Consider the following 17,575-nt stretch of genomic DNA (forward strand, 5'->3'; position numbering starts at 1 on the left):
AAAAAAACACAACAAAAACAAAAAACAAAAAACAAAATGTGAGATGTCTAGACTCAGAGAGGTGATAATAACAGCTGATCTCATCATCATACACAAAAGGTTCAAGAGAGTGCGGGGGCAACCTCTGCACTGAAATATTGTGGGCTGTCAGGATGTGACGGTGTTTGATATTTTATTACAACACCATCAGAATTCCCCTGCATAGTATTCATTTAAATCCACTAAATTTCCAACTTCACATTCTGGTAAAAGACTTCTCAGGGTCTTTTCTGACCTCTGAACTTCAGAGCATTGTTTCCCAATAATATCAGTAAACACAGACTTGCTATTCTTTTTTTTTTTTAGAAATGAAAATGAGGAAGACATTTTTACAAAACAAATGTGCACTAAAACCCTTGGAAAATGCTGACATAAAGCACAACACAAAAATAGCAAAAAATAGGGCGTTATATCCCTTATACAAACATAAAATCAAAGATCTACAGGGTCTTCATTTTTTCCATTCTTTAATTTAAACTTGCTTTGATTGTTAATAACGAACTGGAATGTTATTCCGCTGTATGTGCATTAAGAGACTAAACCTGAAGATTGACATAAACATTTAAAGGCAGAGTAGGTGATTTTTGTTATTCTAGTTGAAAGTCTTTAAACGTCCTCATAGCAATCTCTTAGCTGAGTTGTCTTAATGTATTTATATTAGTGCTGTCAGATGATTAATCAATCAAAATAAATGTTTTTGTTTTCATCATATATATCATATAGTATCAGTACATATCTGTACTGTGTAAATGATGTAAATACACACATATATCATATATTTAAAAAATATTTACGTTTCTACATTTATATGTTTATAAATTTAGTTTCTTATACATAATACACACACACACACACACACACACACACACACACACACATATATATATATATATATATATATATATATATATATATATATATATGTAAACCAAAACCTTTATTTTGGATGCAGTTAATTGTGATTAATCGTTTGACAGCACTTATTTATAGGTACTTATATTGTCTGTAGAGCATAAAAAGTTCTTCCAATCACATTCTTATCATCATTGCATCGAACCCTCCACAAATATCATCTCTCATCGCATCATGTGTTTTTTGAGAAGGCTTGGCTTTGGAAAGTGATTTGCTAGCCTCTCTGAAATCACCCACCCTGCCTTTCGAGGTTTTAAATAGCATAATGAAGGAACTTGCCTTTGTGTATTTAATTTAGAAGTGCTTTTCTTAAATTATGTTATCTCCCTTGTGGCCGTCATGTTTTGTCATGCCATACAACAACATGATGAAACCATGAATTGTTACTCAGTTTAATCTGTGTCCATAAAATGGATTCTATAACACTTGTTTAGACACTCAGATGACTATGTTAGTCACGTGATCACTGCTGTTTGCAGTTCTCTTTCTTGTCTTTGGCTTTGTGGCGTCCTGCTTTGTCGCTCTGCCTTTTAGTTGGTGGTATGAAGGTGGCTTCTGGTAAATAGTCATAAAAGATACTGTGGGGGTTACGAGGGGCCAAACATAGACCTGCTGAGAAAACAGGAAACGGCTGCTGATGTGGCACAAATACACTTACTGTACACTTACTGCTATTGCACAACACTAATATACCTGGTTGAGGGCTTGTAGTAATGTGGCTCTCGCGCTTCCTAGCCTTGAACGTTGGGTCCAGTTCTTCTGCAATGTTGTGTATGTGTTGGTTTCGACTGAAAGAGATGAAGATAGTATATGTGTTGTAAGGCGTATTTGAGAATCTGCGAATGTGTGACAGAGAATGTGTGACTTACAGTGCAGTGCACGATGGGCTTGCTAGATGGCTTTCAATAGGCTGATGGCTATAGTCTTCCTCTTCCACAGGTGAGTGCAGGCCATCTGAGTTCAGCCTCTCGCGCAACATCTGAAGAGACTAACATTGAGACAACGCAGCCCAGTAGGTCTATTAAATTACAAAATGTCAATTTGCACAAACAGAAATATGAAATGAATTGCAAATTAAATGTTCAAAACACTTTATAAATTTTATACAACATTTTATCTCACAATTCAAATTTTTCTCACAATAATAATTGCAAAATTGTAAGCTATTAACTAAAAAGTAAGGTAAAAGTAAAGTAAAAAGTAAAACCTGCCAAATATGAACGATAATAATACATCTTCAAATAATGAGTAAATTAATACATCTTTATTTTGGGCTGAAAACGAGCTTTCATATATCATATTCACACACACACACACACACACACACACACACACACACACAAACCCTCATGTGCTAATAGTTCACCCAAAAATGTAAATCAGTGTAAATATAGGGTAAAATGGGACTAAAGGCCCACCTTAAGAAAACAAAAAGAACGTGCTATTCACTTTGCCTAAAATGTATAATTTCTGAAAAAAATATATGCAGTACGTTATACTGAACATTAATGGAGCAACAGATTTTGTGTGAAAATAAGTAATTGAAATTGGATGGATGCACTTTATTGGACTTACACCCTTTCACTGCCATTATAAAGCTCGGAAGAACATTTTTTGTTTTTTGTTTTTTTCAATATCTCAGATTGTATTTGTTTGAAAGAATAAAGTCACATACAGCCAGGAGGCTTTAGAATGAGTACATCATGAGGTAATTAGTATTTTTGGCTGAACTATTCCTTTAATGCATTATCATACAGAAATCTATATTGGAAATGTTTATGCATTCACATGTTTCACTTAGCAGAAAAACTAAACAATGCCTGAGGTTGAAAATGATCTTGTGAGGTAGATTCAGACCTTCCTGGTTGTGGTATTTCCTTCCTCTCTTGGTTCAGCAGGTCTGGTCTGGATCTCTAGGTCTTGTGGCCGGTTTTTGACTCTTCTCTGATGGCGCTGCATGTAGTGGGCGATCTCCTGATGAGCATCCATGTACAGAGGAGTTACAGAGTTTTGTGGCATCATCACAGCCGATATTTACTTAAACGTTTGAGAAACAAGAAGTAGTAGTTTAAACTTCTGATGTGTTTATATTTTTGTAGTTAGTTCACCCCTAAAATTTTGTCATTAATTACTCACCCTCATGTTGTTTCAAACCCGTAAGACCTTCATTCATTTTCTGAACACAAATTCTGATATTTTTGATGAATTTGGAGAGCTATCTGACCCTCAAAGACAGCAACACAACTGAAATGATCAAGGTCCAGAAATGTAGTAAATACATTGGTAAAACAGCCCATGTGACATCAGTAGCTCATCTTCAGTTTTTCGATGCTACGAGAAAACTTTTTTTTCCGCAAAAGTTACATTCTTTTCCCCCCGAGTTACATCTTGCTATTTTAGAGAGTACTTAAGGAATGTATTTGACATAATAAGCATTAACATGAACAATAAGCTTTGTTTATGTTTAGAAATCTTCAAAAATATCTTAATTTTAATATTGGTTTGAAACGACGTGAGATTATAATTAATGGCAGAATTTTCATTTTGGGTGAACTAACCCTTTAGATTATATCTCCACTAAACGAATGATTATGGAGCAGTTTATTGCAACTGGTTTCACACTGTTCATCAATTTATTAGTCCAGTTATTAGTCATGATGTTTCTACCTCATCTTGGGCTACTTGAGCCGCAATGAAATCCACCTCTGATCCGGAGCTCTGAGGAAACTGCTGAGCAAAAAGACATGATAATGAATACTACTAATGTTTAATGTTGTCCAAACTCTACCCAAACCCAAATTCGTAGAAAAAAATCCTGGCCCGAAACCAGACTGAGGTCGAGTAGCAAACATACTTCTCTGTGAGGCAGCATATCCTCTTCCTCCTGAAGTCTACGAGCCAGCTCGGCGTCCTGAAGCACCTGCTCCCAGACTTCCAAACCTGATGGAGGGAGACCAAAACATCTCATGCCTGCATTCACAACAAGCATTTGTGAAAAGAAAAGACAAAACAGTTATACCTTCACAGAGTGGAGAAACGCAGTCATTGTCACTGTAACCGGCAGCAACTCTCTGCCGTCTCATTTCCATTTCTTCTTCTTCCTGTAGCTGTTTGGCGATTTCCTGTCGAGAAAACGATTCACACACATATTCAATAATACACTTTTAAACAGTCCGGTATAACCAACTGTTAAGAGCGACGCATCCATAATGTGACATATTTACAATGGAGTCTAAAACAAATGTGAGCGGGTGCTTGGATTCATTTATTGGAAATTGATTGGGCTGCAAATAAAAAAACTTGGTGGCATCGGCTGAAATGGACAGCTGTTATGTTTTGCATTTATTTATTCAAAATAATGTTTACAAATGATTTAAAATAAAACCACGGATATAAATCAGGAAAAAAAATCTGTACTGTTATTCTTGTTTAAATAAAAATAAATACATTTTAACATTCACAAAAATCTAACTTTTCAACAATATTACTTTTATCTAAAATCTCTGAAGATTATTTTTGGGTGGCTAGGAACATTAAATTATAAAAAGAATATATATAAACATAAAAAGAAAAGTTGTCAGTCATCGTAATGAAAAAAAAAGGAAAATGCCAGAAAGGTAAGAAAGCCTTATAATGGGCCATGGTTGGATCTTCCAACAAAACAGTGATCCAAAAGGACCATCAAAACAAAAAGCACAAATGATGGTTCTGCCATCCCACTTCCCTGACCTGAACCCTAGAAATCTTTTGGTTTAAATACCGTAAATTCTGGACTATAAGCCGCTACTTTTTTCATAGGTTTTGAACCATGCGGCTTATACAAAGGTGCGGCTATTCTGCAGATTTTTTTTCCACCGCTAGGGGCGCTCTAACCGGAATTAGAATCAAAACTAAGATAAAATAAATGCAAAAAAGAATACGCTAGTTCAAGAAGAATACGCTAGTTCCTCTTTAGCAGATATAAATCGGTAGAAGTGGATAGAAGGACGACAAATTACCAATCCTGTCAAACTCTATCTTTTCAAATCCTCACCCCTTCATCATGGAACCCACACGAAGAAGTTTGTATGATGCAAGTTTTAAGTTGAAGGCCATCGATCTCGCTATACAAGAAGGAAACCGCGCTGCTGCTCGGAAGCTTAGCGTCAATGAGTCTATGGTGAGACGCTGGAGGAGGCAGCGGGAAGAGCTCATGCAATGCCCAAAGTCGAGGAAAGCTTTTCATTTACAATTCAAAATCGTTCTGTTCCTGTAGTAAATATCTAATCTAAAAACATACATATCTGTGGCTTGCAAAACTTTTTCAAATAGAGCGGATGCGGCTTGTATGCAGGTGCGGCTTGTTTATTTATTTATTTAACTACCCCTTTATCTCACAGTTCTGATTTTTCTTCTCAGATAAATTTAAGTAGCAGACCTGAGTTCTAAAAATTCCCAGTTTAAATCTCACAATTCAGACATGATTTTTGCTTATATTGAGGGTTTCTCTAGATTTAATCAAAATGTATTTATAAAGCGCTTTAAAGCCCAGTGTACCAAAGTGCAGTAAAGCAGTCAAATAAAGTAAACAGGATATTTTATTACGGTGTATTTTATTTTAAAACTTGACATTGACTTTAAGCAACTCACAGGCCTGAAGTGATCATGGCCAAACCGACTATATTTGACATTTAAAGTAAGACCTCAGTTTAGACGCACACACACATCTTGGCCTGAGTGTAATATCACGCAGCAGAAATGTCAAAGCGGGCTGTGAATCTTCCATTACGAAGTCACTCGAACAAAAACTCTTACAGCGCAAAAACCATTCTGACACCCACCAGGCGAAACACACACACACGCGCACACACACACACACACACACACGCACCTTCGTAACTCTGACATCACGGAATACAATCACGCAGTGCATGAGAACTAACACAGCCTCATAACCCCGCCATTCTGACTTTAATCTCAGAGCCGTTTTCCTCCAAAATACCACAGTAACCACACTAGTGCAGTATCAGAACACATATCAGATCATTCTAACAAGCTTTTAGAATTTGTGAATGTGAAATCGAAATTTGAGAAGCATTACTTACGATTACTATACATGTTTGTAGTATTATACAGATACACCGTTCTCCTTTAGAAATGAAACAGAATAAACTAAAAGAGGTATTTTTTTTCTACCCTACGTCTTAAGCAACAGGAAATTCGTGGCTAATATGGGAAATAAAGACAGGAATTGAGTTCACGCGTTACAAATAATCAACAATAAAACTGCAGATTGCAATAAAAGTTCATTTAAAGTGATTTCCTTATCTGGGAATAAATTTAAAAAAAAATGCATAAATAAATAACACACACTATGAAGTATATACTTCATTTGTCCATTAGAGGACAGTAATGAGGTTCGTTCTATAAATGTCCCTCTATTAAACATCCAGGTAAACACCCAGTAATGTATATCGTCATGATTTACTCTTTTGGTTTTTCAAAGAAACAAGATGTCCAGACGTTAACCAGAAGGGGTTTTGCCCACTGTAAAGCATGTGCTGTATTTCTTGTACATCAACAGAAAATTCCCCACGGGAAAGTCAATGCAAATATTACACAAATAATCACTTAAAGCTAGTGTCCAACGGACTGAGGGGGTAAAGCATGATTAGTTACAGCAATCAATGTGCCCTCAGCACCACGGTGAGGCATTTCTCATTGTGCAGAGCTCTGGTGAAAGACTTTCCATTCTGGCCCACCCTCAGTGATACAGACCTGAATAACTCAAGAATGTGTGTCTAATCATAATCAACACCAACACACATGTAAACAGTATAAGAGAGGGCCTCTCTTTGCCATTCAAACAAATATTAAATGATGAATTATGACTTATATTAAGTCATGAAAATGCATCACCAAATAACATCATCAGTGTTATTTATTTATTTATATATAGGTCTCGAATTGAGAGGGGATGCTTATTTTATTTATTTATTTACAGTGCACAGCAACACTGTGTTATGTGTGTTTTTGTGTGTATGTGTGTACTGTATTTTGTGGTTTACAGGGATAAAAATGTGTTTAATGACATGGGTATGACAGAGGTATTCCAATTCAATGCCCCCGTAATTGAAAAAAGGCTTAAAAACATACTAAATGTAAATGTAAAAAACATATTCTTGTGCAGCAGCTGACACAGAGCAGCATATTGAGTTTGCATGATTGTAGCCGTTCACTGTATGCTGTATCAGATCACACTCCTTCAGCCCATCTCTCTCAAAATACTCTAAATAATATAGTGAGCTTTCAGTAATAAAACAAGATGTCAACTCAACATACATTACTAGCTACAAAGTGAGGTTTTGGAATCAGGAACAGAGGCATGGGCTGTTCAACTGTCAAATACACACACACACACACACACACACACACACACACACACTGTGAACACAGCAGTGTTCCTCTCTTATGAGTTTTCCGCCTTGTGAAGTAGGCACTGTGTTAAAATATCGCACAGTGTTAAGAGTGTTAATAGAGGTCACCAAGATAAAGGTTCTTGGAAAATATCACCAGCAGTTACGAGAACACCAATAAACTGTCAAGATATAGATGACTACATTTAGGCATTTGTAGAAAGCTGATTTTACACGCAGAATAAAAAAGGACTGTTACAGCTCCACTGATCATACACAGTTAAGACTTTGGCAGAAATGCCTGAAGTCAATTACCAGTAGAAATCCATTCTACTCCACTAGAGCGCTCCATCTGCAGTCTAATACTGCTGTCGCGAGACACGGAGGACAGTCAACACCAGGTGTCCAAGCTCAACTACAGACAAAAACACCCTCAGCTAACAAACAGAGCAGGTGCTGATGGACACACACAGCCTGCAAACCGTTAGCAAAAAAAAACTAAAAAGCTTAAATGTAAAACAGGATGACCAGACATCCACATTTTCTATGAACAATCACGGTTTCCTGCAAATTAACTAATCAACCAGCAGTAAATTAATTAATTAATTATACTGAATGAATCACACTGAATTATAATAAACTCAATCATTCATTAATTCAGTGAATTATAATTAGGTAATTATATGATTATTATGCACATTCATGCATAAAAATGTGAATACAAAAATGAATAAAATCTTAATAAAAATTGACTTTCCTTTCCAAAAACACAATCATAAAAACGCAAGTTGTAATTATTGTTATACAATATATTCAGTTTTATAAAATTAAGAATAAAATGAAATTACATTACAATATATATTAATAAACACAGTCATTAGAAAATGTAAAATATATATTAATAAACACAGTCATTAGAAAATGTAAAATATATATTTTTTTAAATATTTTAAAAATAAAAACGAATACTGCTGTATCATTTGTTTCCCTATTTATTTTAAATTTTGTTATATATATATATATATATATATATATATATATATATATATATATATATATATATATATATATATATTGTTTTAATCTTTCCGCTATTTACTTATCCTATCTTGTATATGCTTTATCTCATCTTCTCTTAATAGACAGTAACAACTGAGATATTATGATAATGACTATTAAACTATGAAACGTTCCTGGTTTCAATCTGATGACGCTGTTGTAAAATTAATAACAACAAGAGAGATTCCCTGGAAACTGAAAACAAGTGGACAAAACGGATACTTTCTCACTGCATTAAAAATAAAATATCAAGGCCAAACACAGTGTCTCTTCAAACGAGTCTGAGTACTATAGACCATTACTTGCTCAAGACTTTTTTCCAAAGCTCCAGACAGACTGCCTCAGAAAACCTCTTTCCACAAATACAGAAGCTCACTGTTTCCCGACACTGAAGCATCCGGCGGGACGCGGCCTCCCAGATGACGTCCACCTCCTCAGCAGCAAACCACTCGTCACCCCGAACACGCCATGGGAACACTTTCAAAAACCACTCCTGACAACAAAGATGACAAAGCTGCTCCTTTAGGCGGCAGAAATGTCGCCCAACAGCTAAATAAAGGACATAATAGAATACTTGAAGCCAATGGATATCAGAGTGCAAGATCCGAGTCGAGCTTCAGCCTTTTCACTCTCTTCTGTCTATTATGTTCTTTCTCTCCTTTATTCTTCTGTCCGACAGCATCTCTAAACAACTGCCACTCCACAGAGGTGTTTTAAAAAGCTTAACGCGAAAGGACGGATAATTAACGACATAGTGCTGTGGAGATTACTTTGAAATGTAGTATGTTACTGATTGCAAATGGAAATATATTTGATATTTATTTATTTTATCTATTTGATTTCACTGTTTTTTGATCAGCATCAAGTGTATTAAACATTACATTATGCCTGGGTTTTTACAAATATAGTTTACAAATGAACTACAGGTGTTTTATGAGCTTCTGAAAAGCTTGAAGATGTAGAAGTAGAAGTAGAGATTTAGAGAGAAACAATTAAGAGAGAAAAATTAAGATTTAGGGCAAATCAAATAGAAAATAAAAACAATTGCTTGCTGCCATTGTGTCATAATTTGCAATCATTTAAAATCTAAAAAAGACAACTGTATTCTGATTATGAGCACTGTAATAACATTTAAATAACAAGTACTTCATTTTTGAAATAAAGTTACTAGTGCTGTCAAACGATAAATAATTTTTTTTTACATAATATATGTATGTGTACTGTGTATATTTATTATGTATATATAAAGACACACACATCCAGTATATATTTTTTATATATTCACATGTATTTATGTGTATAAATCAACATTCATAGAAATTATATAAACGTAAACATTTAATCAATTTAAGCATTTGACAGCACTAATAAATGCAAACAAGGATAATATGTTATGTTTATATATATGTGTGTGTGTGTGTGTGTATATATATATACTGTGTGTATGTATATATATATATATATATATATATATATATATATATATATATATATATATATATATATACTGTGTATTTTTGTGCAGGTATGAATGGGAGAAATCACTTGAGTAAATAGTTTCATCTGTTTTTCCAGTTTTACCTTTATCATGTTTTAATAAAACGCACCTCGTCCTCTATCTCTCGCCTCCTGGTCTCCTCCGTACACCTTTGGAGCTCCTCCTGGATCATCTGAGCATATCTGCAGTCCTCCTCCTCTCTGCAAACAAGACAAAGTTTATCTTAGCATATGACATTTATAATATAAACTTCTGTTGGCAATTGCAGTTTAAAAACAAAACAAAAAAAAGCAAAGGATTCCTTCATAAATGCAGTTTTGCTGAGCACAAAAATGTCACAATCTGAACAAACAAACAAAAAAAAAAACCTAACAATTATATTCTTAAGCTCTAAACATTTTCCCCAGTGGTTTTTCAACTTACACCTCACAGATATATACAAACTAATCAAGTTGCGCAACAGAGCTGAGTCAACGCATTTGTTTCCACAAAGTAATCTGAACATCCCAAATGTCTGTGGTTTTGCCTCATTGCTGACTCAGTAATTTGGGACCCGTGTGGAGGCTTGACGGTGCTTACAGCTGCTGAAGGTCCTGGCGGAGGTTCGCTCGTTGCTCCTCTTCCTCCTGCAGCCTCCGGGCCAAACGAACGTCGCTCTGCACCGCCTGGTTCTTCTGGATGTTGGTGCTGTAGAACTGCTCAACTGACATGATAAACATCAATCAGATCTATTTTAACTCGGCAAAAAGGAAGGATGAGCAAAATTACAGGAAAAAGATGTGTTTACTCACTTTCCTGCTCTTGAAGACTGTGAGCCAACGCACCGTCCTCCAACACGGAGAAACACTGGCACACTGAGGGAAAACCACAAAAATACAGGCACGATTATTAAAATAACAGGTGATTTAAGGGTACGTTATACGTTTTACATATTTATAGGGTGGTGTTTAAAGCAGAGTTGGTAACACAACACAAAACTACTTTTAAACAAGGTAAAATGCTTTAGAAAATGACAACAGCAATATAAAGATACTAATGCGCAACTCATTTATAACAATCGAAATGGTGCTAATATAGAATTCAACTAATTCTACACTGCAGGTGTGCCTGTATCAGCTATTTTAGGGTTTGAGATAAGATTTTAAAGGTGTAAAAATATCCATTTGAACATGAGAGTATTTCAGTGGAGAACTATAACACACTATTGCCATCTGCTGAAAGCAAGGCTTTTGTATCTTAGCTAAATTTATGATACCAAACGCATGATGATGAAATATTAACAGTAAAATAGTGTATAAATAATATATAATGGCAGCAGTAATGAATAAAATGGTAATCCAATGACGGAGAAGAGCAATCTACAAATTATCATTTTAAAAACTGTCCTGGAAAATGGACAAATTGTGTTTTTTTGCGCTATTTTTGGGGAGTGTATTTGTGCGATTCTATTCCTATTTCTTGCTAGGCAGCTTGTGCAAATAAACAACGCTATCTGCATGTGCAATTCATTCTCCAGGGCAGGTTTATGTTTGGGCCCATCTTTGTCTTCATTGCCCTAATAATGCAACACTGGGGCCCAAACAGGAAAACTTCTGCCAAGCCAACTGGGTCAACAACTTTAACACAATGGCTCAGAGGAAAAGCGCATTAAGCCCAATAAGCTTCCAGAGGTGTGTCAGTGTGATCGGCCAAAACTGCAGCTCACTCAAAAGTAAACTCTACTGAACAACTATTAAACAATCTCGACCTCGGGAAAGACAGACCCTACATATGAAACATTTGCAGCGAACGTTCTCTGAATGTTCAGGTGAGGTTCTCTCAAAGCGTTGTTCCAGTAACATTAAGGTCAACCTATTATGGGTGACCTATTAAGGTTCATATTTTGGTTTTGACAAAATGTGAACGTTTCGAGGACTTTCAGAATCGCACTTAATGGTAACATTATCAAAACATTCTCAGAACATATTTTTGTTAGCTGGGTATGTGAAACAATGACCCTCCTTCTCCCCCGTCCTCTGTCTCGTGCTCTCTTTAAGTAAGTGTGGAAAATTGAGAGGGCTAATAAAAGCTCATGAACCACCGCACAAGCATGTCAAGCATCAGAATCATAAGAGCTGACGTTCCATTATAACACAGGATCTGTCAGTGCTGAAGGACATTTTAAAGATGCTTACAAATATGCATATAGTGATATAACTTTTTATATAAAAAAAAAAGAATACTAGCATTTAAAAATGCAATTGACTAGTGATCAGGTAGTAGATTTTACCATTTTGAAAGATGCGTCTGCGTCCATGTGTCAAACTCCTTCTGCTGTCATGAAGCACATAAACACGGGAGTGCGAGCTCATCCTATGTGCCCTACTGTTAGTAAACAGCACTGGTGCTCAAGCAGATGGATTTTTAAAAAATGGTTGAGAAAAAGCCCTGCTGGTTCTACAGCCACCTTCACCCTGATCCAGGATGGAAAAGCTGACACGGGCGCTCTCAGGACAGAAGCCTGCTTCATAAAGGTTGGCATACTCACAGTTAAGCTGAATGCCATGAAAAGGGTTTTCTGTGCACAACATGAGTCAGTGTTGTGCAACTAAAAATAAGAACCGGTCTTAAACCAAAAAAAGTGACGGGCAATTCCAAAAACCTAAGGAAACTGTTCTGATGTATTTGAATGTAGACGCAAACATGAATGCTCAAAACACTGGTTTGCCTTGAGATGAGTACATTTTAATTTTTAAAGTAAACTGTTACTTTAAAGTTAAGCGTGCACTGTTTTGTGGGGATAAGACAGTGGTCTTTCACAGTGATTTGACCCCCCTAAGCTGAGCGGAGGCCCCCAGGCCAAACAGATGGTGCTATTCAGAGTCAGAGAAACAAAGAAAAGAGAGAAAAGACAGTAATCAGGACCCCTGCATGAAACTATCATGCTTTTATCCCTCATCTCTTCCTGTACACCGCTCTTCTCTCCCGATCTCTGGCTTTCTCCTGCAGTTTTTGTCTATATTTGGCACGAGGAGCAGAAGCAGAAGCTATAAATATCCGAGAGTGAAGTTTAGGGGAGGTCACGCATGAACTCAAAGAAACAGGTCAGAAGCTCGGCTCCAAAACCCATACGATGCCTTAAAGTACATTATGGGTAGGCAGCTCACTGGGTAGTTGTTTATATAGCGTGCAGTCCATCTGCTTTCTACATTTATAGCCGTGAATCAGTTAATATGAAACAGTAATTCCCTGTTCCTCAGAACTTTTCCACGATAATAAAGCATCTGGAAATGCTCCCTTGTACTTTAAAAGTTTCTTTACAGAACCATAGACACCAATTAGGAGCTTTCATTTTTAAGGACGTATAGAAATGTCTTTGTGTGCTTTTCATCTAAACTCTCCTGCAATTGAACTCTTCACACCCTTTTCCTGCCTCCAGCTTTATGCCAAAACAGGAGAAGATTGGAATCTCGACCCGAATCCTGTTTAAGAAACAGGAACGTCGGGAAGCTCTTGGGCTCATCCAGGGCAGATTAGAGCAGGAGTGTGCGGACGGTCTCTTATCATTTCACACAACACTCGCTCGCCGCTCTCCTGCCCGCTCTGTCCTGAGCTCACATCACATTCCTGAACCCTGATCTCATCTCCTACAACACACAGCAGCAGCCCTGCCAAACAACATCTAAGACAACACAACTCACCCAGAAAACCTGCACACCAATATTAATCAGCTGCTGATCAAGCACCTGGTTTTTAAGCCAAGTTTTAACCCTAAAGCTTTTATTTGAATGCTTTTATGAGAGTAAACACATTTTGCATGTGCAGCTGTTTCCTGCATGCAGTAATAGAGATGCACTATTCAGTGTTATTTTACCATTATTGATAATAAGTTAATATTTTAAAATATTAATATATTAATAATTAATATATTAATATTAATATATACACTTTCAATGTATTAAAATACTTTTTTTGTTAATGATAATATTGCCATTACAGAATGTATTCATATTTAATATTTTAGTGATTATTTGCATTTTATAAGCTTTTGTTTTAAGAATATTTATATTATGCTTTATGTTTTCTACATCAGTTAGTTTTTTTGTCATTTTAATACTTTTATTATACATATTATTATACTAGTTTTATCACAATTATTACTCAGTTATTTAAGTAACCAGATTTATTTTATTTCAGTTAGTTGCCAAAGCAATTTTTATTTAGATTTTAGTTATGAAATACCACACTGTTTACAATTATAAGAACAATTTCACTGAAGCGATATTAGGTTTTATGGATTAAGCGCACCATAATGGCTTATATATACAGTAGCATCACACCTTTTGGCCAACAAACTAGGTCAACGTTCACACTGCAGCATGTTACAAATCTAAGGAGACATTAAAAGAACTAAAGATGGGAAACAGAATAATCACACACCATCACAAACACCGGGCAGGTGAGATTTGTCTATGTCGGATTCTGCCATGACTGATTCCACAGTGAGCTCACAGCCTCATGATGTTCTGAAGAATCCTGCAGCATCAAACACCAGAGAAACACAACAAACACGTGAAGTTAGACAACGAGAACCGTTTTACGGGTTACTAGTATCAGTAACAGAATTTCTTACTGCTGCCAAACACTACTAGCAATCAGTGTGACTTTTATAATGTTCCGGCCCATAATCTAATCTCCATAAATTCTGGAACAATTACACACATTGTGTTGAGGATGAAGGCGTTGGAAAAGTTTCCTGTTTGCGAGCCATTAATCACATTTTGGTAAGCTTTAATGAAAATAAGCTTTAAGGATATTATTCTTGCATATCAATAACAAAAGTATGAATATAATCCAATCAAAAGAATTATCATCAAATAACGCCGAATTACATTTACTTAACAGCAAGGCTTTAGTAAAGTTTGGCCGTCAGGTTCAGTAAACAGTAATATATGTTATAGTCAGATATGTCTATATGTGTAATTAAAGGAAGCTGATTTCCATATTAATAAGTAGGTTAACAGTTTAAAACATAAAAAGTCCCAATTTTCCTACATAAATTCCATTAAAGTAGCTAATTATGGGAAAATAGGTCTTTTAGTTTTAGTGTTGCTGTTTCAACATTCACGAAGAATGCTAATGAACAACATATAGCTTTATATATAAACAATTACAATGTCAATGCTCTACTTCTTTTCACAAGTTGTTTTTAGTTGCACGACTTTATAATGAATATAAGTGTAACAGGAGCAGTATAAACAATGTAATATACAACGACACAATGATAAAAACAAACTTACCCTCTTCTGTCACCACAGACGCGCAGATCCGTGAAGTCGCGTCTCTCTCTCTCACACACACACACACACACACACACACACACACACACACGAATCAGACGTGACAAACAATAAAATCCGTGTGACTGCAGTCTATCACAAGATCGTCCTCTCTGGATGTCCTCCGTTCTTCATGTTTAGGACATTTTCCCTCACACACAATGACAGTTTGAGTTTGGCTGCTACTTTTGTTCTCAGTCAAAACAAAGAAAGTCATGTGGAGTTTTACTCGCGCCTTTTGCGCCGCCTGCTGCTCAATTTGAGGAAAAGTTTCAAGACTTCGGTCTGCAAACAATTTTATAATGTTACATTTAGTAATATTAGCAGACGAGTTTTTCCAAAGCAAATCACAAATGAGGACAAAAGAAGCAATCAAAACCGATAAAATATAAGGTTATATAAGTGGTGGGACAAGTCTTGGTTACAGCAGTACCGAGTAAGTTTTTATATAATAAATAAAAAGATAGCAAAAGAATGAAGAATGCTAGTGTTGGAGGGTATTGAAAAAAAATAAAAATAGAATACTGTAATTATATTAACTATATGTGAACATATGTAACCACATTGGCAAATAGTATCCACAGCTCTACTGTTTGTGTAACTACACATGTCACAAAACTCAAGCAAATGTGTAACAGGACATTGATAAAAGCATTTTTTGGTAATGAAAGTACAAATGTGTAAGAGAACTAACAGCACTCTTTGGTAAAGGACGTGTTACACTTTATATTAATTAGACAATTCCTATGGATTTACCATGTAATTACTCTGATGTTACACAGCAGTGGTAAGTTAGGCTTTACATAATTTGTGGTTGGTGTACAGAATGTTACGTGAGTTCCTGAGGAGTTGTACACCGTGTAAGTACACTGTTATTACAGTGCAGCATCAACTCCAGATCTAACTTACTTTATATATCCATAAACCTACCTGTATCCACCCCTTAGATTAAATTGTTCCAATTACTTTTATGCATATTATTGTTACAAAATAATATTCACTGTTGAAGTGAAGTGAAAAAAGCATTGTTACCAATGTTCTGTTGCACATTTTCACTTACACATGCCATTCTGAAGGTTGTTACATGAAGTAGTTACAGAAATATTACAGCTGTAGATGTCTAATGTGTACCTACACGTGTAGTTCCTAGGTGAGTACACAGGTGTAAGGGCCACTTAATATAACGTGTGACCTATTTTTAATAAAAAGGGGAAAAAACAGAATAGAAATGCAAATGAGTGTTAGAGTCAAGTTGTTTTTTAATAAATAAAACTACAACAAGTAGGTAAACTAGAATATGAATAGAAAATGGCAGAGTTTGATGGTAAAATAAAGACGGAAAAGACCTGCATGGATTAAGATTAAGTTAAGATTTCATATCTAACTGGGATGGCACTATGTGTACCCTCGGAATGTAAATTACCGCAATTACGGTAAATTACGATAAAGGTGTGCAGAGCTGGTGGTGTTTTTGTTGACAAACATCAATGCCTTAAATTTTGTGTAAGCAGCTATTGGTAAAATTGATGAAGAGTGGCAATGAAATGCATTATTTTCGGCTCATTAAAGTTTAATCCTGCAATAGTCCAGCCTGGACAGAACTAAAGTAGAGGAGTTGAAAAGTATGTCCTTGAAGGAGTTATGGTTGATGTCCGTAGCTCGGTGGTGAAATAGTGATTAAGTGATAGGTTTGTTGAAAACACAATCAGTTCTGTCTCTGCAAGTTTGAGCTAAAGCAGACATCAAGACATCAGGCAAGCTCCGATTTGAGCAGCTATTGGCACATCATCAGGACAGAATGACAGTGTTAGGAAATCAACAGAAGGATTCAACTGCGGATATACTATCAGTTTTTTTTAGAAAAAGGCAAACAGTCACTAAGGGAACAGAGCTTGTGCACATGTAGAGTGATGGAAGAAGGACATATGGATGCAAGGGGCAACCAAACAAACCAATGTCGTCAGAGAAGTGGTTCAAGAAATGAGCCCTGAGGCACTCCAGTAGCTAGATGTTGTAACTTGGACACCTGATCATTTTAAGATACCTTGAAGAACCAATAAAGCCAAGATGTCCTTTTCCTTCACTGAATGAACTGCGTCAAAACGCTAATTAAAATCCACATCTACCCTGTTTCACAGACAAGGGTAATTTTCAAGGTCAAAACAAGCTCTATAATATGATTCTATGGTTCAGGTCCTGAGAAACAGATTAGCCTACTGTAGTGCATTATACAAGAAAATATTGTTTTAGTCTTTGTACTTTACAATTTCACATTTCAGTTTATTAATAATAAAAACATTTTTAAATCAAATGTAAAATTAAAATTTCTGAATGAAACTATTTTTACACTTAAA

General features: G+C 35.8%; 1 protein-coding gene across 5 annotated transcripts; it reads right to left on the reverse strand.

Annotated features, from left to right (window-relative positions):
• Positions 1–918: 918 nt before the first annotated feature.
• On the reverse strand, positions 919–15,407 carry ccdc50b (coiled-coil domain containing 50b). Of its 5 annotated transcripts, none has more exons than XM_043251463.1 (12): positions 15,183–15,407; positions 14,323–14,418; positions 10,695–10,757; positions 10,483–10,606; positions 10,013–10,103; positions 3,971–4,073; positions 3,806–3,891; positions 3,619–3,681; positions 2,809–2,925; positions 1,821–1,930; positions 1,645–1,739; positions 919–1,563 (listed from the first exon to the last, which is right to left on the reverse strand). In XM_043251463.1, exons 2-12 carry the CDS (start codon positions 14,369–14,371, stop codon positions 1,415–1,417), a joined length of 1,050 nt encoding a protein of 349 aa, XP_043107398.1. In that variant the 5' UTR covers positions 14,372–14,418; positions 15,183–15,407; the 3' UTR covers positions 919–1,414. The 5 variants fall into 5 exon arrangements, with proteins under 5 accessions (XP_043107398.1, XP_043107399.1, XP_043107395.1 ...); XM_043251464.1 differs by having other exon boundaries at positions 919–1,506; positions 1,821–1,939; XM_043251460.1 differs by having other exon boundaries at positions 919–1,560; positions 1,821–1,939.
• Positions 15,408–17,575: the final 2,168 nt, after the last annotated feature.

Source organism: Puntigrus tetrazona, chromosome 11, assembly GCF_018831695.1.
Source record: "Puntigrus tetrazona isolate hp1 chromosome 11, ASM1883169v1, whole genome shotgun sequence".
Lineage (NCBI taxonomy): Eukaryota > Metazoa > Chordata > Actinopteri > Cypriniformes > Cyprinidae > Puntigrus > Puntigrus tetrazona.